Source organism: Trachypithecus francoisi, unplaced genomic scaffold, assembly GCF_009764315.1.
Source record: "Trachypithecus francoisi isolate TF-2019V2 unplaced genomic scaffold, Tfra_2.0 Lachesis_group12, whole genome shotgun sequence".
NCBI lineage: Eukaryota > Metazoa > Chordata > Mammalia > Primates > Cercopithecidae > Trachypithecus > Trachypithecus francoisi.
In genome coordinates this window covers 64,990,655-65,016,505 of record NW_022681457.1, presented here as the reverse complement: position 1 = coordinate 65,016,505, position 25,851 = coordinate 64,990,655, and the positions used below count along the sequence as shown (strand labels likewise).

Sequence of the window (25,851 nt, the reverse complement as noted above, 5' to 3'; positions counted from 1 at the left end):
GGTCTGTAACACATCTATACTCTGGAATATATTGCAATAGTTAAAAACAAAACAAAACAAAACAAAAAAAACTGGGCCAGGAGCGGTGACTGACACCTGTAATCCTTTGGGAAACCAAAGCGGGTGGATCACCTGAGGTCAGGAGTTCGAGACCAGCCTGGCCAACATGGCGAAATTCCTTCTCTACTAAAAATACAAAAATTAGCTGGGCGTGGTGGTGAGCACCTGTAATCCTAGCTACTCAGGAGGCTGAGGGAGGAGAATCGCTTGAACTTGGGAGGCAGAGGTTGCAGTGAACCAAGATTGTACCATTGCACTCCAGCCTGGGAGAAAAGAGCAAAGCTCCAGCTCAAAAAAATAAAAAAGTAAAGTGAATTCATATTCACCGAGTTGGAAAGATAACCACAATCTATGATTAGGTGAAGAAGCCAAGTTGTAAACCTGGGATGTCCAATCTTTTTCTTTTTTGAAATGGAGTCTTGCTCTGTCGCCCAGGCTGGAGTACAGTGGTGCGATCTTGGCGCACTGCAAGCTCTGCCTCCCGGGTTCACACCATTCTGCTGCCTTAGCCTCCCAAATAGCTGGGACTATAGGCGCCCGCCAACACGCCTGGCTAATTTTTTTGTATTTTTAGTAAAGATAGGATTTCACTGTGTTAGCCAGGATGGTCTTGAACTCCTGACATGATCCACCCGCCTCCGCCTCCCAAAGGGGATGTCCAATCTTTTGGCTTCCCTGGGCCACATTAAAGAAGAATTGTCTTTAGCCACACATAAAATACAATAACGATAGCGGATGAGCTAAAACAAATTGCAAAAAATCTCATAGTGTTTTAAGAAAGTTTATGAATTTGGGGCCTGGCGTGGTGACTCACGCCTGTAATCCCAGCACTTTGGTAGGCCGAGGCGGGCGTATCACGAGGTCAGAAGTTCGAGACCAGCCTGGCCGTCATGGTGAAACCCTGTCTCCTCACTGCCTCTGTCCTGCTGTGCAGGAGCAGGATGCTGAGCCCTGGCAGCCCCATGGGGAGCTGCAGTACCTGAGGCAGGTGGAGCACATTGTCTGCACCTGCTCCCCGCCATCGCCGTTTTCAGCAGGAAGGCAGGCAGTCCCACTGCAGCCTGAGAAGTGAGTTTCCTCTGCTGACAACCACAGTGTTTTGGAGGACTTGCTGTGGTTTATCAAGGGATCCACACATGCTAAAGAACTGTCTTCCAAGGGAGTGAGAATGTGAGATGTCAGTGGAGCCCAAGACTTTTTGGACAACTTGGGATTCTCCACTGAGGAGAAGGGGGCTTGGGCCCAGTTGATGGCTTCCAGTGGAGGTATTTTGGGCAGAATGTGGATTCAGATTATTCAGATCAAGGAGTTGACCAATCGCAAAAAGTGATTGACATCATCAACACAAGGCATAATCCCAGCACTCTGGGAGGCTGACGCAGGTGGACCACGTGAGGTCAGGAGTTTGAGACCAGCCTGGCCAACATGGCGAAGCCTCATGTCTACTAAAAATACAAAAAGTAACCAGGGGCTGGGCACAGTGGCTCATGCCTGTAATACCAGCACTTTGGGAGGCCGAGATGGGTGGATCCCCTGAGGTCGGGAATTCAAGACTAGCCTGACCAATATGGAGAAACCCTGACTATGCTAAAAATACAAAATTAGCCTGGTGTGGTGGTGCATGCCTGTAATCCCAGCTACTTGGGAGGCTGAGGCAGGAGAATGAACCTGGGAGACAGAGTTGTGGTGAACCAAGATCTCGCCATTGCACTCCAGCCTGGGCATCAAGAGCGAAACTCCGTCTCAAAAAAAAAAAAAAAGCCCAGGCATATTGGTGGGCACCTATAAATCCTAGCTATTTGGGAGGTTGAGGCAGGAGAATCGCTTGAACCTGGGAGGTGGAGGTTGCAGTGAGCCAAAATTATGCCACTGTACTCCAGCCTGGGTGACAGCAAGACTCTTGTCTTAAAAAAAGAAAAAAAAAAAGAAGAAGAGAGGCTGGGCGCGGTGGCTCACGCCTGTAATCCCAGCACTTTGGGAGGCCGAGGCGGACGGATCACGAGGTCAGAAGATCGAGACCATCCTGGCTAACACGATGAAACCCTGTCCCTACTAAAAATACAAAAAATTAGCCTGGCATGGTGGCGGGCGCCTGTAGTCCCAGCTACTCGGGAAGCTGAGCCAGGAGAATGGCGTGAACCCAGGAGGCGGAGCTTGCAGTGAGCTGAGATCGCGCCCCTGCACTCCAGCCTGGGCGACTGAGCGAGACTCCGTCTCAAAAAAAAAAAAAAAAAAAAAAAAAAAGAAGAGAAAAGAACAACCAACACTGACCACAGACAAATCATCATCTGTGCTTGGAATCCAAAAGTCTTCCTCTGATGACACTGCCTTCACGCCATGCCCCTCTGCCCGTTCTGTTTTTCGTTTGTTTGTTTGAGACGGAGTTTCACTCTTGTTACCCAGGCTGGAGTGCAATGGCACGGTCTTGGCTCACTGACACCTCCTCCCAGGTTCAAGCGATTCTCCTTCCTGAGTCTCCCAAGTAGCTGGGATTACAGGTGCCCGCCACCACCCCCAGCTAATGTTTGTATTTTTAGTAGAGATGGGGTTGTCTGGAATTCCTGACCTCAGATGATCCGCCCACCTCAGCCTCCCAAAGTGCTGGGTTTACAGGCGTGAGCTGCCGTGCATGGTCTCCCTCCGCCAGTTCTTCGTGGTGAATGGTGAGCTGTCCTGCCAGCTGCACCAAAGGTCAGGGGCCTGGGTGCACCTTCAACATCGCCAGCTACGCCCTACTCACTTATGTGATCGCGCACATCATGGACCTAAAACCCGGTGACTTTGTACATACTTTGGGAGATGCGTGTGTTTACCTAAGTCACATTGCGAAACTGAAAATTCAGCTTCAGAGAGAACCAAGACCTTTCCCAAAGCTCAGAATCCTTCAGAAAGTTGAGACACGTGATGATTTCAAGCGGAAGACTTTCAGGTGGAAGAGTACAATCTGCCTCTATTAAAATGAAAATAACTATTTAGGGTGCTTTTCTTTTCTTTATTTATTTATTGTTTTTGAGACAGAGTCTCTCTCTGTCACCCAGGCTGGAGTGCAGTGGCGTAATCCTGGCTCACTGGGTTCAACTCAACTCCACCTCCTGGGTTCAAGCGATTCTCCTGCCTCAGCCTCTGGAGTAGCTGGGACTACAGGCACATGCCACTATGCCCTCCTAATTTTTTGTATTTTTAGTAGAGACGGGGTTTCGTCGTGTTAGTCAGGATGAGTCTCGATCTCCTGATGGAGGGTGACCTCGTGATCCACCCGTCTCAGCCTCCCAAAGTGCTGGGATTACAGGCGTCAGCCACTGCCTAGGGTGCTTTTAAAGGAATTTGAAGGGTATTGTCAGTCTTTAGGGGTTGGGCTGGATGCTCAGGTGAAAGTTCTTTTTGCTCTAAAGGAAAAGGGAACTAGGTTAAAAATCTGTTGGTGACTTATTAGTTATTAACTTTTAAGGATATTAACTTTTAAGGGTGTCACCACAACTGTGCTAGCCCTTTCTGTAATAAAAGGCCTTGAGTTTGGTTAACTCACTGAGGGTGTATGAAAATACCGAGATTATGAGCAAAACTGAGGAGAATGAAATTGGAATGCTCTTAACAAAAACATGCACTGCGTTTGAATCCCATATCTTTATGAAGGTTGGTGAATTTCAAGAATTCTACAAGCTATTCTCTTAAATTTGAGAGAGTGGAATAACACCATCAATCATAATATATAGTGTCATTATGAACATTTAAAGTTATATTAAGTTATATATAATATAAATATATATATATATATATATTTTTTTTTTTTTTTTCTTTTTTGAGATGCAGTCTTACTTTGTTGCCCAGGCTGGAATACAGTGGCATGATTTCAGCTCACTGTGACCTCCCCTCCCAGGTTCCAGCGATTCTCGTGCCTCAGTCTCCTGAGTAGCTGGGATTTCAGGCACCTGCCACCATGCCTGGCTAATCTTTTATATTTTTAGTAGAGACAGGGTTTCACCATGTTGCCCAGGCTGATCTTGAATTCCTGACCTCAGGTGATCCACCTGCCTTGGCCTCCCAAAGTGCTGGGATTACAGGCGTGAGCCACCACACCCGGCTTAAAGTTACATTTGTTTTATATATTTCTATAACAAAGAAGTGTTCTACCGGGCGCAGAACAGTTTTTGTATTTTTGTAAAAAATACAAAAAAATTAGCAGGGCGTGGTGGTGCGTGCCTGTAGTCCCAGCTACTCAGGAGGCTGAGAGGGGTGGATTGCTTGAGCCCAGGAGGCGGAGGTTGCAGTGAGCTCGGTTTGTGCCACTGCACACCAGCCTGGGCGACAGAGGGAGACTCCATCAAAAAAAAAAAAAAAAAAAAAAGAAGTGTTCTGCAAAACAACAAAGTTTTTCCTCCATTCTTCTAAATGTTATTATTAAAACATTAACTCTTTTTTTTAAGGAAGAAAAAGACTAAAGCTCCGTTTGATCAACCCTGCATATGTATCTACAGGAATAAGAGTACTATATGGCCTCGGGTGTGGTGGCTCATACCTGTAATCCTAACATTTTGGGAGACTGAGGTGGGTGGATGACCTGAGGTTGGGAGTTCCAGACGAGCCTGGCCAACATGGCAAAGCCCTGTCTCTAGTAAAAATACAAAAATTAGCCAGGCATGGTGGCGGGTGCCTGTAATCCTAGCTACTTGGAGCCTGAGGCAGAGGAATCGCTGGAACCCAGGGGGCAGAGGTTGCAGTGAGCCGAGATCGCACCATTTCACTCTAGCCCGGGCGAAAGAGTGAAACTCCGTCTCAAAAAAAAAAAAAGTACCGTATGTAGTTTTCAATTTTTCCTACTCTGTATTTCTTGGTGAGTTTTCCATGTTAAAACAGAGTTCTTGTTTTTTTTTTTTTTTTAAGATAGAGTCTCCCTTTACCACCCAGGCTGGACTGCAGTGGCGCGACCTCGGCTCACTGCAAGCTCCACCTCCCGGGTTTACACCATTTTCCTGCCTCAGCCTCCTGAGTAGCTGGGACTACAGGCGTCCGCCACCACGCCCGGCTAATTTTTTGTGTTTTTAGTAGAGACAGGGTTTCACCATGTTAGCCAGGATGGTCTTGATCTCCTGACCTTGTGATTTGCCCACCTTGGCCTCCCAAAATGCTGGGATTACAGGCGTGAGCCACCATACCCGGCCTTTTTGGTTTTTTTTTAACCACTGTGTGGTATTCCAGAGGATGGACATAGCATAGCTAATTTACCCAGTGCCCTGCTGATGGTCATTTAGGTTATTGTAATGAACATCCTCATATGGGCTTTCCAGTTATTATGAGATCTTTTTATAATCAACTCACATACAGCTATCTCCTTTAAAAATTATTTATTTTTATAATTATTTATTTATTATATATGTATATATTTATATTTATTTATTTTTTGAAGCAGGTTCCTGCTCTGTTCCCCAGACTGGAGTGCCGTGGTGTGATCACGGCTCACTGCAGCCTCGACCGCCTGTGCTCAGACAATCCTTCCATCTCAGCCTCCTAAGAAGCTGGGATCACAGGCACACACCACTACACCCAGATAATTTTTTAATTTTTTTTTTTTGAGACAAAGTCTGGCTCTATCACCCAGGCTGGAGTGCAGTGGTGCGATCTTGGCTCACTGCAACCTCTGCCTCCTGGGCTCAAGCCATCCTCCCACCTCAGCCTCCCAAGTATCTGGGACTACAGGCATGCCTCACCACACCTGGCTAATTTTTATATTTTTTGTAGAGACAGGGTTTTGCCATGTTGCCCAGGCTGGTCTCGAGAGCTCAAGCAGTCCTCCCACCTCAGACCCCAAAGTGCTGGGATTACAGGCCTGAGCCACTGCGTCTTGCTTTTTAAAATTTTTTATAGAGATAAGGTCTTGCTATGTTGCCCAGGCTGGTCTTAAACTCCGGGGCTCAAGCAATCCTCCCACCTGGACATCCCAAAGTGCTGGGATTACAGACGTGAGCCACCGTGCTCAGCCTGTTATTATTTAGAGATGGAATTTTGCTGTGTCGCCCAGGCTGAAGTGCAGTGGCTACTTATAGGTATGAACATAGTTTACTGCAACCTCGAACTCCAGGGCTCAAGCGATCCTCCCGCCTAAGCCTTCCCAGTAGCTGGGACCACAGGCACACAACAGCCAAACATTTCAGTCCAAAGACGTAACATGATTTACACAACCCATCCCTTTGGTGATGGTTGGTGGGTAGTTTCCGATTTTTCACTCTAATAAATAATGACCTCTTTATCCATTACATATTTTTAAAAAATGAAATCTGAATTCAGCAATTGAAACCTGTCTGCAGACCACCGGAATAAATGGGAACCCTGAGAAACTATTTGATGGGGAAGGAAGCCCCCAGGCCCTCTTGGGAAGGCCTAGGGCCTAGTCACTGCTTCAGGGAGAACAAAGAGTGATAATTCGGTTCTTTTTTTTTTTTAGAGATGGAGCCTTGTTCTGTCTCCCAGGTTTGGAGTGCAGTGGTGCAATCTCGGCTCACTGCGACCTCCGTCGCCTGGGTTCAAGCGATTCTTGTGCCTCAGCCTCCAGAGTAGCTCTGACTACAGGTGCATGCCACCACACCCAGCTAATTTTTGTATTTTTAGTAGAGATGGAGTTTCACCATATTGGCCAGGCTGGTCTCGAACTGACCTCAAGTGATTTGCCTGCCTCAGCCTCCCAAAGTGTTGGAATCACAGGTATGAGCCACTGCATCCAGGTTTTTTGTTTTCTTTTGTTTTTGTTTTTGTTTTTGTTTTAGACAGAGTATTGCTCTGTTGCCCAGGCTGGAGTGCAAGTGGCACAATCTCAACTCACTGCAATCTCCACCTCTCGGGCTCAAGTGATTCTTCTGCCTCAGCCTCCTGAGTAGCTGGGTCTACAGGTGTGCACCACCATGCCCGGGTATTTTTTGTATTTTTAATAGAGATGGGGTTTCGCCATTTTGGCCAGGCTATTCTCAAGCTCCTGGCCTCAAGCGATCTGCCCACCTCCACAAGTGCTGGGATTACAGGTGTGAGCCAACATGCCCATCCATAATTCAGTTCTTAATGGTTCTAGATCCTTTACAGAACTTGCTAGAAGCTATATCCCTAGGAGAAGGATTTTTATCACCTATAAGTCTCAACAGCCCTGTACCTGTATTTTCCTTTGATAAACAACTCCCCTTCCAACACCGCCACCGCATGCATCCTTAGCAGGATTACCACGCCAGGTGCTCTCCCTTTCCCAACCTAACGATGGGCCTAGAACCTAAGCCAAGATAGTGAGATTCAACTCTGGACCTTGGCTACAGCCCTTGGGAGAGAGGCTCTTTCTCTCTGTTGCGTTGCTTAGTTATAAAGACGTTAAGTATGGTGTTGCCAGAGAAATCCTGTCAGGGAATGAAGCAGGTTTCCTGGAAACTTAGATTGAACACCTGGATCCAGACATGCCTGAAGCCAGCCCCGTTGACTCAAGTTATGTGAGCTGATAAATTCCATTTTACACTTCAGTCAGTGACAGTTGGGTTTCTACCACTTCCATCAGAATAGTTCTTTTTTTTTTTTTTTTTTGGAGACAGGGCCTCGCTTTGTCACCCAGGCTGGAGTGCAATGGTGTGATCTCGGCTCACTGCAACCTCCGCCTCCCGGGTTCAAGTGATTCTTCTGCCTCAGCCTCTGGAGTGGCTGGGATCACAGATGTGCACCACCACGCCTGGCTGATTTTTGTATTTTTGTAGAGATGGGGTCTCACCATTTTGGCCAGGCTGATCTCGAACTTCTGATCTCAGGTGATCTGCCCGCCTCGGCCTCGCAAGTGCTGGGAATACAGGCGTGAGCCACTATGCCTGGCCTAGAACAGTTCTTGTTCACTCTCCCTTGACCCAGAAAAGAACAAACTCATTCATTCATTATTAATTAATTAATTTATTTATTTATTGACTAGTATGTGCTCAGCCCCATGCTGGGTGATGATGGGGACAGTAAAGTGACCGTGACAGAACTCTCATGGCAATCAAGGCTTCCAGAGCTCAAACGGCAATCACAAACTGTTCAGCAAGAATGGCGACGCCTGCCATGAAGGAGGAGCTCAGAGAGCTACAGGAGAGGCATCTGTGAATGGGAGATGGGATCATGGAGCGGTCCCTTGAAAGTTGAGCAAGAACCAGCCAAGTGGAGTGAGGTCAAGGGCTAAAGATACGTGCACACAAGCCCTGGGGTTTCAGGGCACACCCGAGGCACAGGAACCTGGAAAAAGATCTTGGAAGTGGAAGGAGGTAAGGGCTGGGGAGGTTGGGAGGGCAGACGTGAGGCAGCCCTCCAGGCCCCAGCAGAGGAAGCAGGAGGAGGATGCAAAGGAGGCCGGGTGTGTATGTTGCCTTCTCGTCTTGTCCCTCAGATCGTGGTGTAGAAATACATGGCAATCAGCATGACTGGGAGCTGGCGAGGAGGCAGAGAGATGAGGGCACTCCACCCCCCCCCCCCCCCAGCCCACCCAGCCTGTGGGCTCCCCAACTCTCACCGTCCACATCAGGATGGCAAACCCAAACCACGAGATGCCCCACGTGTAGCTGTCGATGGCATGGCCGATGTGCTCAAAGCAGCCCTGGGCAGGGGGATGGGGGAGGTTTAAGAAGACGCCCATGAGGGTGGCTGCTAAAGGCGAGAGTCACTGTGCGCCCTTGGGAAAGTCACTGCCTTTCTTGAGCCTTGGTTTTCTCACCTGTGCAATGGGAACCATGGCACTGTCCACCTCCTCAGGTGGTTTCAGGGCCCCAGAGAGCTGATGTTGAACCCAGGCCCTGCAAAGTAGGTGCCGCCCTGCTGATGGCTATGACAGTCTGAGGGTGATTTTGCTCTTACGGCTGGCTTTTTTTTTTTGGCGGGGGGGAGTCTCGCTCTGTCGCCCAGGCTGCAGTGCAGTGGCGTGATCTCGGCTCACTGCAACCTTTGCCTCCCGCATTCAAGCGATTCTCCTGCCTCAGCCTCCTGAGTAGCTGGGATTACAGGCGTGCATCACTACGCCCGGCTAATTTTTGTATTTTTAGTAGAGACGGGGTTTCACCATGTTGGTCAGGCTGGTCTTGAATTCCTGATCTCGTGATCCGCCCATCTTGGCCTTCCAAAGTGCTGGATGAAATTACAGGCATGAGCCACCGCGCGCGCCTAGCCTTGTTTTTTTTTGTTTTTGTTTTTGTTTTTTTTTTAAGTCTCTTGCCTTTTATTAAGTTTCTTGCCTAGGCTAGAGTGCAGTGGCACCATCACAGCTCACTGCAGCCTTGACCTCTTAGACTCAAACGATCCTCCTGTCTTAGCCTCCCCAGTAGCTGGGATTATAGGCACACACCACCATGCCTAGTTAATTTTCTGTACTTTTTTATAGAGACAGGGTCTTAATATGTTGCCCAGGCTGGTCTTGAGCTCCTGACCTCAAGTGATCCTCCTGCCTTGGCCTTCCAAAGTACTGGGATTACAGGCTTGAGCCACCGTGCCTAGCTCTATTGTTTTGTTTGGTGTTTTGCTTTGTTTTGTTTTGTTTGAGACGGAGTTTCGCTCTGTCACCCAGGCTGGGGTGCAGTGGCACAATCTCAGCTGACTGCAACCTTCACCTCCAGGGTTCAAGTGATTCTCCTACCTCAGCTTCCCGAGTAGTTGGGATTACAGGCATGTGCTACTGCTCTGGGCTAATTTTTGCATTTTTAGCAGAGATGGATTTTTGCTATGTTGGTCAGGCTGGTCTTGAACCCCTGACCTCAAGTGATCCTCCCTCCTCAGCCTCCCAAAGTGCTGGGATTACAGGTGTGGGCCATCGCGCCCCACCCTATTGTTGCTCTTATTCTCGGACAACCTGAGTAAAGTTGCAGGTGCCAGGTCTGGATCAGACAGACCCTGGGTGCATCCTGCTGACTTGAGAGAGAGTTGGGAGAGCACGAGAAAATCGGAGAGGGGGCCCAGCGCTGTGGCTCATGCCTGTAATCTGAGCACTTTGGGAGGCCAAAGCGGGTGGATCACTTGACCTTAGGAGTTCGAGACCAGCCTGGCCAACATGATCAAACCCTGTCTTTACTAAAAATACAAAAATTAGCCAAGAGGGTGGTGCGTGCCTGTAATCCCAGCTGCTCTGGAAGCTGAGGTGGGAGAATCCCTTGAACCTGGGAGGCAGACGCTGTAGTGAGCTAAGATCGTGCCACTGTACTCCAGCCTGGGTGACACAGCAGGACTCGAAAAAAAAAAAAAAAGAAAAGAAAGAAAAAGAAAACAAGAAAATCAGAGAGGGGAAGAGGAGAGAGAAAAAGCTGGATGGACAGACACAGGGAGGGAGAAAGAGAGAGAATCAGAGAGGGAGCAGAGACCAGAGGAAGACAGACAGATGGACGGACAGATGCAGCAGGGCAGAGGGCCACACCTTGGTGAACAGGTAGTCCATGTGCCCCAGGCGGCAGCCCTCCTTGTTGAGGGGGATGAAGTTTCCCGTCCGGCGACAGCACAGTGGGGGCCAGGGGAACACCACCTCCGGAGTGGCCTCCCGGAAGGTTGACGTGAAGTTCACCCAGTCCATGGGACCAGATGTGCCACAGCACTCTTGCTGAAGAGAAAAGCAGGGGGTCAGGCGGGCTCGGGCTCAGAGAGGATAGTCGCTTACCTGAGGTCACACAGCAAGGAGGGGCAGGGTTGGCCTTTGACACAGCTGGACCCAACTTCCCCATGTCCTGGGCCTCCAAGTGAGTGTGTCTGGTGGGTGTCTGTGTGTGAGCACGGAGCAGACGATATTTGTCCCAGGACCAGGAAGCTGATGGGGGATTTGGATCAAACCCACACCTCTGACTTATTTTAAAATATTTTTGCCAGGCATGGTGTCTCACGCCTGTAATCCAGCTCTTTGGGAGGCCAAGGTGGGTGGATCACCTGAGGTCAGGAGTTCAAGGCCAGCCTGACCAACATGATGAAACCCCGCCTCTACTAAAAATACAAAATTAGCCAGGTGTGGTGGTGGGCCCCTGTAATCCCAGCTACTTGGGAGGCTGAGGCAGGAGAATCACTTGAACCCAGGAGGTGGCGATTGCAGTGAGCCAAGATTGTGCCACTGCACTCCAGCCTGGGAATCAAGTATGAAACTCCATCTCAAAAAATAAAATAAAGGCCGGGCGCGGTGGCTCAAGCCTGTAATCCCAGCACTTTGGGAGGCCAAGATGGGCGGATCACGAGGTCAGGAGATCGAGACCATCCTGGCTAACCCAGTGAAACCCCGTCTCTACTAAAAAAAAATACAAAAAAACTAGCCGGGCGAGGTGGCGGGCGCCTGTAGTCCCAGCTACTCGGGAGGCTGAGGCAGGAGAATGGCGTAAACCCGGGAGGCGGAGCTTGCAGTGAGCCAAGATCCGGTCACTGCCCTCCAGCCTGGGCGACAGAGCGAGACTCCGTCTCAAAAATAAAATAAAATAAAATAAAATAGAATAAAATATGCTGATAAAATAACACAAAAAGGGCAGATTTCTGGCTTTTCCTGGCCTTGGTAAGGAATCCAGGTGTTTAATTTGTGGCTCCTGAATGAGGAAAACATAGGCTTGGGCACCCTTCAAACATGGTTCAAATCCTGGCTAGCTAGAGGACTTGGGCCACATTGACACCTCAGTTTTTCTTGAGTCGTCAATTTCTTCCTTTTTTTTCTGTTGAGAGGGAGTCTCCTCTGTCGTCCAGGCTGGATGACATCTTGGCTCACTGCAACCTCTGCCTCCTGGGTTCAAGCGATTCTCCTGCCTCAGCCTCCTAAGTAGCTGGAATCACAGGCGCATACCACCACGCCTGGCTAATTTTTATATTTTTTGTGGAGACAGGGTTTCACCATGTTGGCCAGGATGGTCTCAAATCCCTGAACTCAAGTGACCTGCCCGTCTCAGCTTCCCAAAGTGTTGGGATTATAGGCGTGAGCCACTGCGCCCAGCCAATTTCTTCTTCTTCCGATGCAATATCATGTTGGATTTGAAGAGTGTATCTCTTCAAACCTGGAAGTCTGAGTTTGAATCCTTCCAGTTCTGTGACCTACCAGGTGTGTGACCTCATGCAAGATATTCAACCTCTTGCTTTGGTCTCCTCATCACTAAAAGGCTGATCTCCCTTATGGGGTGGTCGTGAGGATTAAAAAAGCTTTAAAAGTGCTTTGAGGCCAGGCACTTGTGGCTCATGCCTGTAATCTCAGCACTTTGAGAGGCGGAGGTGGGAGAATGGCTCCAATCCTGAGCCCAGGAGTTCGAGACCAGCCTGGGCAATAGAGCAAGACCCCGTCTCCACAAAAAATAATTTTAAAAATTTAGCTGGGCGTGGTGGGGTGCACCTGTATTCCCAGCTACTTGGGAGGCTGAGGCAGGAGGATCACTTGAGCCCAGGAGTTGGAGGTTGCAGTGAGCTATGATTGCTCCAGCCTGGGCGACAGAGCAAGACCCCATCTCAAAATATAAAAATAAAAGTCCTTTGAACTGTGTTAAACCCAAGTTAGTGCTCAGTGAATGGTGCTGTTACTATTGTTATTATTATCAACATTTCTGTTGAGGTAGTATGTATAGGCTAAGAGCAGGGGGTCAGGAGCTAGGTTGCCGAGTTCCAATCCCAGCTCCCACCACCTATGGATTGCATGGCATCGGGCAAGGGACTTTCCCTTTGTGGGCCTGTTTACTCATCTGCAGAAGGGTTTACTCATCCGCAGCCCTGCTCTCCTGGAGATCTCATGAGTGGATGTCTTTAAAGCACTCACTTCTCTACAAGAGGGCACATCGGGCGCTCTATCGGCTTCTGTGGAGGGAGCCCCGGGGCCCTCCCGGCACCCGGGCCACCCTGCCCACCTCAATCATGACGCGGTCCCAGAGGCGGGTCAACTCCTGGCCCTGGTCGGTGTTCGCGCTGTAGAAGGTCAGCATCTGCTTCGTGATCAGGGATGGACTGGACACCATCTGCGGAGAACAGGGAAGAGCAGGGGCCGGCAGGGCTGGATGGGGAGACAGGACGACCTCCGCCCCGCCGCGCCGGGACCCTCGCCCCTCCCATGCAGGTCAGGCCCCTCCCCAGGCCTCGCCGGGCTCACGTAGTCACGGTGGGTGTAGGACGTGATGCAGGAAGCGCACTCGAAGATGTAGACGATGAGCATGAGCACCAGGTACTGGGGAGACAGAGGGAGGACGCCCCGTTGGGCAGAGCCCGTGAAGCCACACCCCATCAGGGAGGCATCACTGTGGAAATGCAAGTTTTTAAAAAGTTTGGGACAGTGTGACTAGCATCATCCATAATATGGGGTGGGTATTCAGGTGTTCGCTGTACAAGTCTTCCAACTTTTCTGTATTTTGAAATATTTAATTTAATTAATTTATTTTTGAGACAGGCCAGGCGTGGTGGCTCACGCCTGTAATCCCAGCACTTTGGGAGGCCCAAGGGGCGATCACCTGAGGTCAAGAGTTCGAGACCAGCCTGGCCAACATGGTGAAACCCCTTCTTTAATAAAAATACAACAATTAGGGCTGGGCATTGGTGGCTCACACCTGTAATCCCAGCACTTTGGGAGGCTGAGGTGGGTGGATCACTTGAGGTCAAGCGTTTGAGACTAGCTGGGCCAACATGGCAAAACCCCATCTCTAATAAAAATACAAAAATTAGCCGGGAATGGTGGCATTGGCCTGTAGTCCCAGCTATTCGGGAGACTGAGACAGGAGAATCGCCTGAACCCGGGAGGCGAAGGTTGCAGGGAGCTGAGATTGCACCGCTATGCTCTAGCCCGGCGATGCTTGTAATCCCAGCTACTCGGGAGGCTAAGCAAGGATAATTGCTTGAACCTGGGAGGTGGAGGTTGCAGTGAGCTGAGATCGTGCCACTGCACACCAGCCTGGGCGACAGAGGGAGACCCTATGTCAAAATTATATATATATTTTTTTTTCTTTTTTTTTTTTTTTTGAGATGGAGTCTCTCTCTGTCGTCCAGGCTGGTGTGCAGTGGTGGCAGGATCATAGCTCATAGCTCATTGCAGCCTCTGCCTCCCAGGTTCAGGTGATCCTCTTGCCTCAGCCTTCTGAGTATCTGGGACTACAGGCACATGCCGCCATGTCTGGCTCATTTTTACATTTTTTTTTTAGAGATAGGGTCTTGCTACATTGCCCAGGCTGGTCTCAAACTCCTGAGTTCAAGTGATCCTCCTTCCTCAGCCTCCCAAAGTGCGGGATTATAGGAGTGAGCCACCACACCCAGCCAGAAATATTTTATAATAAAATGTCAAGGGAAAATGAAGGCCGGGCGCGGTGGCTCAAGCCTGTAATCCCAGCACTTGGGAGGCCGAGACGGGCGGATCACGAGGTCAGGAGATCGAGACCATCCTGGCTAATACGGTGAAACCCCGTCTCTACTAAAAATACAAAAAACTAGCCGGGCGACGAGGCGGGCGCCTGTAGTCCCAGCTACTCGGGAGGCTGAGACAGGAGAATGGCGTGAACCGGGAGGCGGAGCTTGCAGTGAGCTGAAAGCCGGCCACTGCACTCCAGCCTGGGCGGCAGAGCAAGACTCCGTCTCAAAAAAAAAAAAAAAAAAAAGAAAGAAAATGAAATTTAAAAAGTAACATATTTGCCAAGTTAAGTATTGACTTAGAATCACTAAATAAATGTCTACTATAAAAGAGAAAAATATCTGGGATAAATAGATGACAGCAAAAAAAAAAAAAAAAAAAGCTAAAGAAAAGAAAATTAAAAAACAAAGCCATTCGGGGCCGGGCACAGTGGCTCATGCCTGTAATCCCAGCACTTTGGGAGGCCAAGGCAGGTGGATCACCCGAGGTTGGAAGTTCAAGACCAGCCTGACCAACATAGAGAAACCCCGTCTCTACTAAAAACACAAAATTAGCCGGGCGTGGTGGCGCATGCCTGTAATCCCAGCTACTCGGGAGGCTGAAGCATGAGAATTGCTTGAACCCGTGGGGCAGAGTTTGCAGTGAGCCCAGATTGTACCATTATACTCCAGCCTAGGCAACAAGAGTGAAACTCCATCTCAAAAAATAATAATATAAATAAATAGATAAAGACATTCTCTGCCAGATGCAGTGGCTCATGCCTGTAATCCCAGCACTTTGGGAGGCCGAGGTGGGAGGATTGCTTGAACCCTGGAGTTCAAGATCAGCCTGGGCAACACAGTGAGACCCCGTCGCTACAAAAAATAAAAATAAAAAAATTAGTTAAGCATAGTTACTACTAGTGGTAGTGTTAGTCCTAGCTACTCGGGAGGCTGAGGTTGGAGGATCATTTGAGCCCAGTAGTTGGAGGCCGCAGTGAGCTATGATTGCACCACTGCATTCCAGCCTGGGTGACAGAGCAAAACCCTGTCTCTTAAAACAAAACAAACAAGTGTGGGCGCAGTGGCTCACGCCTGTAATCCCAGCACTTTGGGAGGTTGAGGCAGGTGGATCAACTAAGGTCAGGAGTTTGAGACCAGCCTGACCAATATGGTGAAACCCCATCTACTAAAAATGCAAAAATACAAAAATTAGCTGGGCATGGTGATGGGTGCCTGTAATTCCAGCTACTCAGGAGGCTGAGATAGGAGAATAACTTGAACCCAGGAGGTGGAGGTTGCAATGAGCCGAGATCGTGCCACTGCACTCCAGCCCAGGCAACAGTGTCTCTTAAAACAAACCAAACCAAACAAACATAAAACGATGTTCTCAGATAATGAGAGACATTTGACACAGACTGGGTATTGGATGATATAAAAGAATTTGGGTGAATTTGGTGGGTTGTGCCAACGGCATGGAGGGCAGGAGAAAAAAAAAAAAGCTTGATAGTTGATGTTTAATGCAAATTCTTTTCTTGTACTCACCTGGCATCTTCACCTATAAAGCAACAGGAGGTTGTGTGTGGATTTGTGATCCTCTACTGGGAGATGGATGACATTGCACATCTGCCTGACTGCTTTAAAACAATGTGCTTATCAGTCAGAGAAATGTGTGCTCCAGTATTTACTGGAGCTTATCCAGGTAAGCGACTTGGGTTCTAGAATGTGCTTCAAAATACCCAGAAGAAAAAGTGTGGGAGAAGGGGGATAGAGGAGACAATGCTGGGCAGTCTGCAGCTGATGTTGTTGAAATTAAGTGAGAGGTATGCAGAGCTCAAATACCACGGACTCTACTTTAGTCTACATTAGAAATTTCCCGTAAGAAATTTGGAAAAAAAAAAAAGGCAGGGAGGTGGGGGCCAGGCACAGTGGCTCACGCCTGTAATCCCAGCACTTTGGGAGACCGAGGCGGGTGGATCACGAGATCAGATCGAGACCATCCTGGCTAACACGGTGAAACCCCGTCTCTACTTAAAATACAAAAAATTAGCCGGGCTTGGTGGTGGGCGCCTGTAGTCCCAGCTACTCAGGAGGCTGAGGCAGGAGAATGGCCTGAACCTGGGAGGCGGAGCTTGCAGTGAGCCGAGATGGCGCCACTGCACTCCAGCCTAGGCGACAGAGCGAGACTCTGTCTCAAAAAAACAAATAAACAAAAAAAGGGAGTTGCCATCCAGCCTAGGCGACAGAGCGAGACTCTGTCTCAAACAAACAAACAAACAAAAAAAGGCAGTCGCCATGGCTCATGCCTGTAATCTCAGCACTTTGGGAGGCCAAGGCAGGCAGATCATGAGGTCAGGAGTTCAAGACAAGCCTGACCAACATGGTGAAACCCCATCTGTACTAAAAATAGAAAAATTAGCCAGGTATGGTGGCTCACACCTGTAATCCCAGCTACTCAGAGGCTGAGACAGAAGAATCGCTTGAACCCCGGAGGTGGAGGTTGCAGTGAGCCGAGATCACACTGTTGCGCTCCAGTCTGGGTGAAAGAATGAGACTCCATCTCAAAATAAGCAAAAAAAGGTCAGGCCCGGTGGCTCACGCCTGTAATCCCAGCACTTTGGGAGGCCAAGGCGGGTGGATCATGAGGTCAGGAGATCGAGACCATCCTGGCTAACATTGTGAAACCCCTACTAAAAATACAAAAAAAAAAAAAAATTAGTGGGACGTGGTGGCGGGCGCCTGTAGTCCCAGCTACTCAAGAGGCTGAGGCAGGAGAATGGTGTGAACCCCGGAGGCAGAGCTTGCAGGGGGCCAAGATCACGCCACTGCACTCCAACCTGAGAGACTGAGCAAGACTCCATTTCAAAAAAAAAAAAAAGAAGAAATAAACTTGGGGAAAAAATGTCTTAGTTAATGACAAACTAATAGGGGAAACAGACATAGACAGAATTTTTAAAACTAGTTGGGTGAATTTTTAGGGCTTTGGTTAAATTGTTATGCCCAAAAATTAAATACAGGATAAGAAAATAAGAGGGCAGGTGTGGTGGCTCATGCCTGTAATTCCAGCACTTTGGGAGGCTGAGGTGGGAGGCTCACTTGAGGCCAGGAGTTCGAGACCAGTCTGGGCAACATAGTGAGACTCCATCTCTACAAAAAATACAAAAATTAGCTGCACGTGGTGGTGCACACTTGTAGTCCCAGCTCATTGGGAGGCTGAGGTGGGAGGATCATTTGAGCCCGAGAGTTCAAAGTGGCAAAGAGTTATGATTGTGCCACTGCACTCCAGCCTGGGCAACAGAGTGAGGCCCTGTCTAGAAAAACAAAGGAAGGAAGAAAAGAAGGAAGGAGGGAAAGAAGGAGGGAGGAAAGGGAAGAAGGAAGGGAGGGAAAGGAGGAAGGGAAGGAAGTCCATGGCTCCATGGTACCCAGGATAAAGCCAAAGTCCACAATTCCTGCCTGTCTAGAAAAATGAAGGAAGGGAGGAAGGAAGGGAGGAAGGGAGGGAGGGAAGGAGTCCATGGCTCCATCTTACTCAGGATAAAGCCAAAGTCCACAACACCTACCTTCCCTCCCGCTTCTTTCCCATCCGCACTCCTCACTGTTCTCCTCCCCACCTGTCTGCCTCATGTCCTCTCAGCCCCCCAACCTCCTCCTCACTCAGCTCCAGCTGCTTTGGACTCCTGGCCCGCTCTGGCCTCAGAGCCTTTGCCCTTGCTGCCACCTCCACCTGGAAGGCTCTTGCTCCAGTTACACACATGCCTCACCCCCAGTGCCTCTAGGTCTTTGCTTTCCCTGGCAGTGAGGTCTTCCCTCGCCCTTCTCGGCTCCTGACCTCCCCTCCTGTTCACTGTCTTCCTCCTCTGAGCACCACTCCCCTGGGTCAAAGGCTTTTATATTTCACTCAGCACAGAGCCCCAGTGCCCAGCATAGGGCTCAGCACATAGCTCCTGCTCATAAGCATTTGTTCATCAAATAAGTGGCTGCTCCTGGGAATGTGAAAAAGCCTTGGCTGTCGAGGAAGCACAGTGCTGTCTCTGTGTCACTGGGGCCTGGATTGGAATCCCAGGTCTCCTGGTCAGCTGGGAGAGGGTGTTGGCCTCTTTGAGCCTCAGTTTCCTCATCTGGTAAATGGGTTGAAAAGCACTAACTGTGAAGGGCCTCTGGGAAGACTGAGGAAGCTCATTTTCTTTCCTTTTTTTTTTTCTTTTTTTTGAGATGGAGTCTCACTCTGTCATACAGTCTGGAATGCAATGGCGTGATCTTGGCTCACTGCAACCTCTGCCTCCCAGGTTCTAGTGATTCTTCTGCCCCAGCCTCTTGAGTAGTGGGGATTACAGGTGCCTGCCATCACATCTGGCCTTTTTTTTTTTTTTTTTTTTTTTCTCTAGAGATGGGATTTCGCCATGTTGGCCAGTCTGGTCTCGGACTCCTGACCTCAAGTGATCTGTCCGCCTCTGCCTGCCAAAGTGTTGGGATTACAGGCATGAGCCACTGCGCCTGGCCACGAAGTTCATTTTCTAAACGGCGTACCCTAGTGTCAGGTGCATGAGAGATACTTGGGAAGTGTGGGTCATTGTTGTGGGCAGAGATTAAGAGCACAGGCTCAAGAGCTGATCTGCTCAGGTTGAAACTGGCTCTGCCACTGTCTCAATGTGTGCTCCTGGGTAAGTGACTTCACTTCTCTGAGCCTCAGTTTCAATCTTTGTCAAATAGGGTCATGATGATGATGGTATCTCTTGGTGGACTATGAGGAATAAATGAACAAATCCAGTAAACCATTTAGAACAGCTCGTGGCATGTAGTAAACCATTATTAAATGGTAGCTGTGCTATTATTGGCAGAATTCATGAGCACAGATTCTGGAGAGCGGCTAGCAGGGGTTCAAATTCTAGCCCTGCACTGGGTGCAGGTGGAGGAGCTCAAGCCTGTAATCCCAGCATTTTGGGAGGCTGAGGCAGGAGAATCATTTGAACCAGGAGTTTGAGACCAGCCTGGGCAACTTAGTGAGACCCCCATCTTTACCAAAAAAAAAAAAAAAAAATCCCAGCCCTGCTACTCAAGTCCTCCCACTGTGCAGAGCCCCACTCCCCTCTCTCTGCCTGTTTTCTTCATTAAATGGGGGTAACTGCAGAGCCTGGGTTATTGGGCTGTGGGAAGACTGAGTGAGATGATGCCTGGAATCCCTGAGTGTGAGGCTGTAGGGAACTCACTAGTGGCTGGGGCGGCACCTGCTACTATGACTCAGTGATGCTGAACTCTGTTTTCAATGTCCCCATTCCCCCCCCACCAGGGCCTCACCGTGAGGACCATGGACCGGCGGCAGCAGAGCGCGGCGCCCACACCAAAACTGGCTACCACGAAGAAGGAGAAGCCACAGAAGATGGCGATCCAGGCGCCAGCGAAGACGTCATCCTTGCCTGAGACTCCCATCAGTGGGTATACGCGGTACTGGTCGGCTGTCACCCATACAGTCTCGGCAAACAAGGCCAGGCCTGACAGCTGGACAGAGCAGCAGTTTAGGAAGGTTCACTCGGGGCCAGCAGCCCTGGCACGAGGCATCTCCACGAGCAAGTTCCTTCCCCATTCGGAGCCTCCACTGCCCTCACACTAAAGTGGGCAAAGACCTCCCCCTCCATGAGCAGCGATGAGGGTGAGCAGAGGCCAGGAGAGAAGAGACCCAGCCAGACAACCGACCCTCACGCCCCAGCTGCCAGTTGCTTTGGAGATGAAAGGGGATGCCACGTGGAAAGGCTGGAGCAGTGGACTGGCACAGAGGAGATGGTTAGTCCAACTGCCCTCCCTTGACGGTGCTGTTTTTCCCTGAGGAGGGGAACATGGCCATGGTCATAAAAATTACAAATGGGCCAGGCAAGGTGGCTCACACTGGCAATCCCAGCACTGTGGGAGGCCGAGGCAGGAGGATTGCTTGAGCCCAGGAGTTTGAGACCAGCCTGAGCAATAGTGAGAACCCATCTCTACGAAAAATAAAAAAATTAGCCAGATGTGGTGATGTGCACCTGTAGTCCCAGCTAGTCAGGATGCTAAGGCGGGAGGATCAGTTGAGCCCAGGAGTTGGAGGCTGCAGTGAGCTAGGATCACACCACCGCACTGCAGCCTGGTCAACAGAGCGAGACCCTGTCTCTAAAACAAACACAAGGCCAGGCGCAGTGGCTAACACTTGTAATCCCAACACTTTGGGAGGCTGATGTGGGCAGATCATCTCAGGTCAGGAGTTCAAGACCAGGCTGGCCAACAGTAGAAACCCCGCATCTACTAAAAATACAAAAGTAGCCGGGTATGGTGGTGTGTGCCTGTAATCCCAGCTGCTCGGGAGGCTGAGGCAGGAGAATTGCTTGAGCCCAGGAGGTAGAGGATGCAGTGAGCTGAGATCTTGCCACTGCACTTCAGCCTGGGTGACAGAGCGAGACTCCGTCTAAAAAAAAAAAAAAAAAAAAAATTAGCCAGGTGTAGTGGAGTGCACCTGTAATCCCAGCTACTCTGGAGGCTGAGGCAGGATAATCACTTGCGCCCAGGAGTTGGAGGTTGCAGTTAGCTGAGATTGGCCACTGCACTCCAGTCTGGGCGACAGAGTGAGACTCCGTCTCAAAAAAACAAAACAAAACAAAACAAAAAAACACAAAACCAAAACCCAACGTTAATTGAAAGACACTGTTGTTTTTCCTTCTTGTGGTCTCCTGTGCACCAGGCAGTCACTTTATATCCATAGTGATGCTGATGGTGATAGCCAGCATTGGTCGGGCACTTTCTCTGAGCTGAGGACCATGCATGGATTAATTCACATGACAACAGCTCACACAATGAGGACACAATCTATAGACAAGGAAAGAAGGCACAGAGAGGGACAGTCGCTTGCTAAGGTCACAGAGCTGGGGAGAGACAGAGCTGGGATTTAAACCCAGGCTGTGCTGATCACTGAGTCTGCCCAAGAGACAGTTCTAGACCCTCATCCCCCACCCCGAGCTCAGGACTGCCCTCTCCCCACCACACAACCACTCGGCTCCCAGCACTGGGGCGAGTCTCACCAGAATAATGATGTTGCCCACAACTAGCAGGCCCACCGCAACTGGAGAGCCCTTCTCGGCCTCTGCTGCTGCCGCAGACGCCATCATCCTGGGACACACGAGCAAGGATGAGGCCAGGAGCGTAAAGGGCCAGCCGGACCCCCCATCTCTGAGCCACACCCCAGCTGCGAGGGGTTGCTCCAGCTCTCTGCGGGGCCCAGGCTGGTACCGATGAGCCCACAGCCCTGGCGGGGAGGCATTTTGCAGAAGAGGACACCCAGGCCCCGGTGGGGCAGTCACTGGCCCGAACTTGGCACTGCCCCTTCCTGAGCATCAGACCCCCCCATGCCACACCCAGACTTCCAGAGCCCCCTCCTCACCTTCTCTGTCTGCAGCCTCTCTGGCCATCTCCACCCACTGTGGCTTCCTATATATGCCCAGGCCCCTCCTTGGGCCGGTCTCCCAGGAAGGAGGGAGGGTGTGTATGTGTGTTTTGGGGCACGGCAGGGGGATGGACAAGAGGCCGAGCCGGCAGACCAGGATGAGTGAACAGCTTCGATGGGCTTCCTGCCGCTCCCATGATTTATAGATCTGAAATTCCAGATTGTGTAGGACCCATGGCCTCTGGGTCCCAGGCTCCGTTGGTGGTGGAGTTGGGGGTGGAGGGGTGTGCACACCACCTGGCATCTCTCTTGCTAGGACATGGGCCTTCCTGGAAGTAGGAGCAAGATCCAAATCGGGGCAGGGCGTGGTAGCTCAGGCCTGTAATCCCAGCACTTTGGGAAACTCAGGTAGGCGGATCGCTTGAGCTCAGTAGTTTGAGACCAGACTGGATAACACGGTGAAACCTCGTTTCAAAAAAAAAAATACAAAAATAATCAGCCAGACTCGTGCCTGTGGTCCCAGCTACTTGGGAGGCTGAGGTGGGAGGATGGCTTGAACCTGGGGGACAGAGGTTGTAGTGAGCCAAGATCATTCCATTGCACTCCAGCTTGAGTGACAGAGCCAGGCCCTGTCTCCAAAAACAAACAAACAAAAAATCCACTTCAGACCCACAGATGGGTTCTGAATCCCAAAAGTGCCTCTTCTGCTGTGTGGCCTTGGGCAGGTGGCTGCTCCTCTGTGAAGCTGGGAGCCCGTGGGGAGGCCCAGGCAGGGACCCCTGCCGAGGCCAGGGCTGCACCAAGACAGAGCAGTGGGGAGATGAGGGGACGGGTGGAAGGGGTGCTTAGGAGGCTGATTACATGGGCGGTGGGCTGAGGGAAAGGATGGCACCCAGGATGGATGTGTGAGGGGAGTCTGAGATGAGTACAAAGCGTGGGGAGAAGAACGTGCTAGAAAGTGAGAGGGGCACACTGGGCTTGATTGAAGAAAAGTCCCCGTCGCCCCCCAACACACACATGGACCAAGCAGACATGTATTTCTTCAGGCTGCAGAATGAGAAACCTAGGTTCAAATTCTGGTTCCGCCTCTTCTGGGCGGTGCGACTTGGCTTGTGGATTTGCCCATCTACGAAATGGGTGTCATCAGACTGCTTCCCGGCAGCGGTGGGGACTGAGCCAGCGCATGTCCCCAAGTGGCGATGCTGCCCACGGCCATGCCCTGCAGCTGGCTCCCGAGAGGCCATGGTCTCTCTGATGCCGCTCCCTCGTGGCGCAGGGCTGGCTCCACAGGCAAAAATGGTGGCCCGGGCCTGGGTCCCCATCTGGGGATGGGGACACCATCCCCAGAACTTCCCAACCCCAAGGCCAGGCCGTTTATTGCCTCTGCTGTTGGAGCTGTGGTTCCCCACTGCAGTGCCTGCGAATTCGGCAAACAAATGACATTGCAAATCCCATTGTCAAGGCACTGGTTTGGTAATTAGATACATGAGATATTTTCCGATTAAAATGGTTAATTTGGTTTTAGTCAACTCACTTGAGATTTTAAAATATTTGTTTTGGCCGGGTGCAGTGGCTCACGCCTGTAATCCCAGCACTTCGGGAGGCTGAGGTGGGGGGATCACCTGAGGTCAGGCTGACCAACATGGTGAAACCCCATCTCTACTAAAAATACAAAATTATCTGGGTGTGGTGGCAGGTGCCGGTAATCCCAGCTACTCAAGGAGGCTAAGGCAGGAGAATCGCTTGAACCTGGGAGGCAGAGGTTGCAGTGAGCCAAGGTCGCACCATTGCACTCCAGCCTGGGCGACAGAGTGAGACTCTGCCTCAACAACAACAAAAATCTGAAAAGTGTTTATTCAAGAAAAGCAGCTGAATCCTAATAAGAGCAGTGAACGTTATGACATTTTTAAATTTTATTTTTATTTTTGTTTTCTTGAGATATGGTCTCACTGTCGCCCAGGCTGGAATGCAGTGGTGCGATCTCAGCTCACTGCAACCTCCACCTCCCAGGTTCAAGCGATTCTCCTGCCTCAGCCTCCCGAGTAGCTGGATTACAGGCACCCGCCACCACGCCCAGCTAATTTTTGTACTTCGTGACATTTTTAATTGCCCTAGTTCCATTCCCCGACTCCAGCTCCATGGTAGCCCTGAATATTAACTGCCGGCATTCTCACTGGAAACTAGCAGCCTGGCATACACGAAATGGAGCAGAAGAGGATGAAACTCCTTAAAAGCCTCACTCCCAGAAAGTCAGAAATATTTGATTCGTCTTGTGGTTCCTTGGAAGCCCTTGCTTGCAATATTGTCTGTATTTGACCTAACTTAGAGCTCATACATTGTCAAAATTATTTCCCCAGGGGCATTTGTGAAACACAATTGTATGCAATTGCTCAAGTAGGCAGCTGCCTAAGCAATGAATAACAGTTGAGGCCAATAATAGGCTAATGAAAAAGTTGAAAAGATAAAGCTGGGGAATGAGAAGGCTTTGAAAAACTCCAAAATATTCTTGGACATCTAGAAGGTCACATGCGTGCATAGGGTTGTGTGCATGCCCAGGAGTATAGGCAGGCTCAAGAAAGACCAGAGATGAGCACCCAGTCTTCTTACATTGGGCTGCCCTTGAGGATTTGTGCCTTCCTGGGAGAAGTAATGATGATGGCAGAGCTGTCAATTGCCTGGCTCAATTGCATGGCCTACCATGCCTCGGCAAAGGCTAGGAGATTATTGGTTCTTGGAGGCTAAGGAAATCTTTGTCCAATCATTAGCTGAACACATGCTAAAGAATACCGTCTTTTTTGTTTGTTTGTTTGTTTTGAGATGGAGTGTTGGCCAGGCTAGTCTCCAACTCCTGACTTCAAGTGAACCTCCCACTTTGGCCTCCCAAAGTGCTGGGATTACAGGTGTAAGCCACCATGCCTGGCCTAAAAGCAGAAATTATTTAAAAAGAACTAAACAGAAATTTGGAACTTGAAAATTACACTAACTAAAATGAAAATATTCAAATGGGCCGGGTGCGGTGGCTCATGCCTATAATCCCAGCACTTTGGGAGGCCGAGGTGGGCAGATCACGAGGTCATGAGATTGAGGCCATCCTGGCTAACATGGTGAAATCCTGTCTCTACTAAAAATAAACAAAATTAACCGGGCATGGTGGCATGCGCCTGTAGTCCCAGCTACTTGGGAGGCTGAGGCGACAATCACTTGAACCTGGGAGGTGGAGGTTGTGGTGAGCCAAGATCACGCCACTGCACTCCAGCTTGGGCGACAGAGTGAGACTCTGTCCCCACTCCCCCCTCAAAAACAAACAAACAAACAAAAAAAACAGCCAGGCATGGTGGCTCACACTTGTAATCCCAGCACTTTGGGAGACCGAGGCGGGTGGATCACAAGGTCAGGAGATCGAGACCATCTGGCCAACATGGTGAAACCCCGTCTCTACTAAAAATACAAAAACTAGCTGGGCGTGGTGATGTGTGCCTGTAATCCTAGCTACCTGGGAGGCTGAGGCAGGAGAATCGCTTGAACCAGGGAGTCTGAGATTGCAGTGAGCCGAGATTGCGCCACCGCACTCCAGCCTGGCAACAGAGTGAGACTCTGTCTCCAAAAATTAAAATATAAATAAATAAAAATTTTTAAAAAGAGAAAGAAACAAAAGGAGTGAAGGGGCACAAAGGGGGAGGAGTTGAAGGTGAAGGCTGAGTGGTCAGAGAAGGTCTCCCTAAATGAAGACCTGAAGGCAGTGAGGGGTGAGCTTGTGGACACCTGGTGGCCAAACATTCCGGGTCGAGCAAACAGCAAGTGTAAAGGACTGGAGCGTAAAGGCGTTGGAGCCAGCCTGGTATATCGAAATACTTCATTTGCTCACAGTTCTTGTGCACTGAAGAGGCCAGTGTGGCAGGAGCCGTGTGAGCAAATGGAAGTAGTACATCAGGGAGGAAACGGGCACCATATCCAATCAGATCAATATATTTACAAATATTTCTAGATGCATGAGCTATCTCCAAAGGAATGTATAGGAAACACTGGCACTGGCGGCAACCCTGGGCAGAGTTGGGCAGCTGGACTCAAGGAGTCCAGCACCTTGACTTTTCACTGGCCATCCTGTTTCATTT

The 25,851-nt window shown here is 50.0% G+C and overlaps 1 protein-coding gene and 1 pseudogene across 1 annotated transcript; one reads left to right on the top strand and one right to left on the bottom strand.

The window, feature by feature from the left end:
• Positions 1-982: 982 nt before the first annotated feature.
• LOC117093536 lies at positions 983-3,017 on the top strand (annotated as a pseudogene).
• Positions 3,018-7,951: 4,934 nt separating this feature from the next.
• On the bottom strand, positions 7,952-21,461 carry UPK1A (uroplakin 1A). The gene is made up of 8 exons (XM_033225784.1): positions 21,378-21,461; positions 19,633-19,833; positions 13,115-13,189; positions 12,876-12,983; positions 10,445-10,624; positions 10,143-10,240; positions 8,561-8,644; positions 7,952-8,478 (listed from the first exon to the last, which is right to left on the bottom strand). The coding sequence occupies exons 1-7, from the start codon at positions 21,459-21,461 to the stop codon at positions 8,569-8,571; spliced, it is 822 nt and encodes a 273-aa protein (XP_033081675.1). The 3' UTR covers positions 7,952-8,478; positions 8,561-8,568.
• Positions 21,462-25,851: the final 4,390 nt, after the last annotated feature.

Bases quoted from the DNA above. Each gene is read 5' to 3' on its own strand.
- UPK1A (XM_033225784.1), bottom strand. From the start codon at position 21,461: ATGGCGTCTGCGGCAGCAGCAGAGGCCGAGAAGGGCTCTCCAGTTGCG. The intron at 13,190-19,632 runs GTGAGGCCCTGG...CTGTCTCCCCAG, and splicing joins GCCGGTCCATGGTCCTCACG to TACCTGGTGCTCATGCTCAT. The intron at 10,625-12,875 runs GTGGGCAGGGTG...TTTTCTCTTCAG, and splicing joins GGGACCGCGTCATGATTGAG to CAAGAGTGCTGTGGCACATC.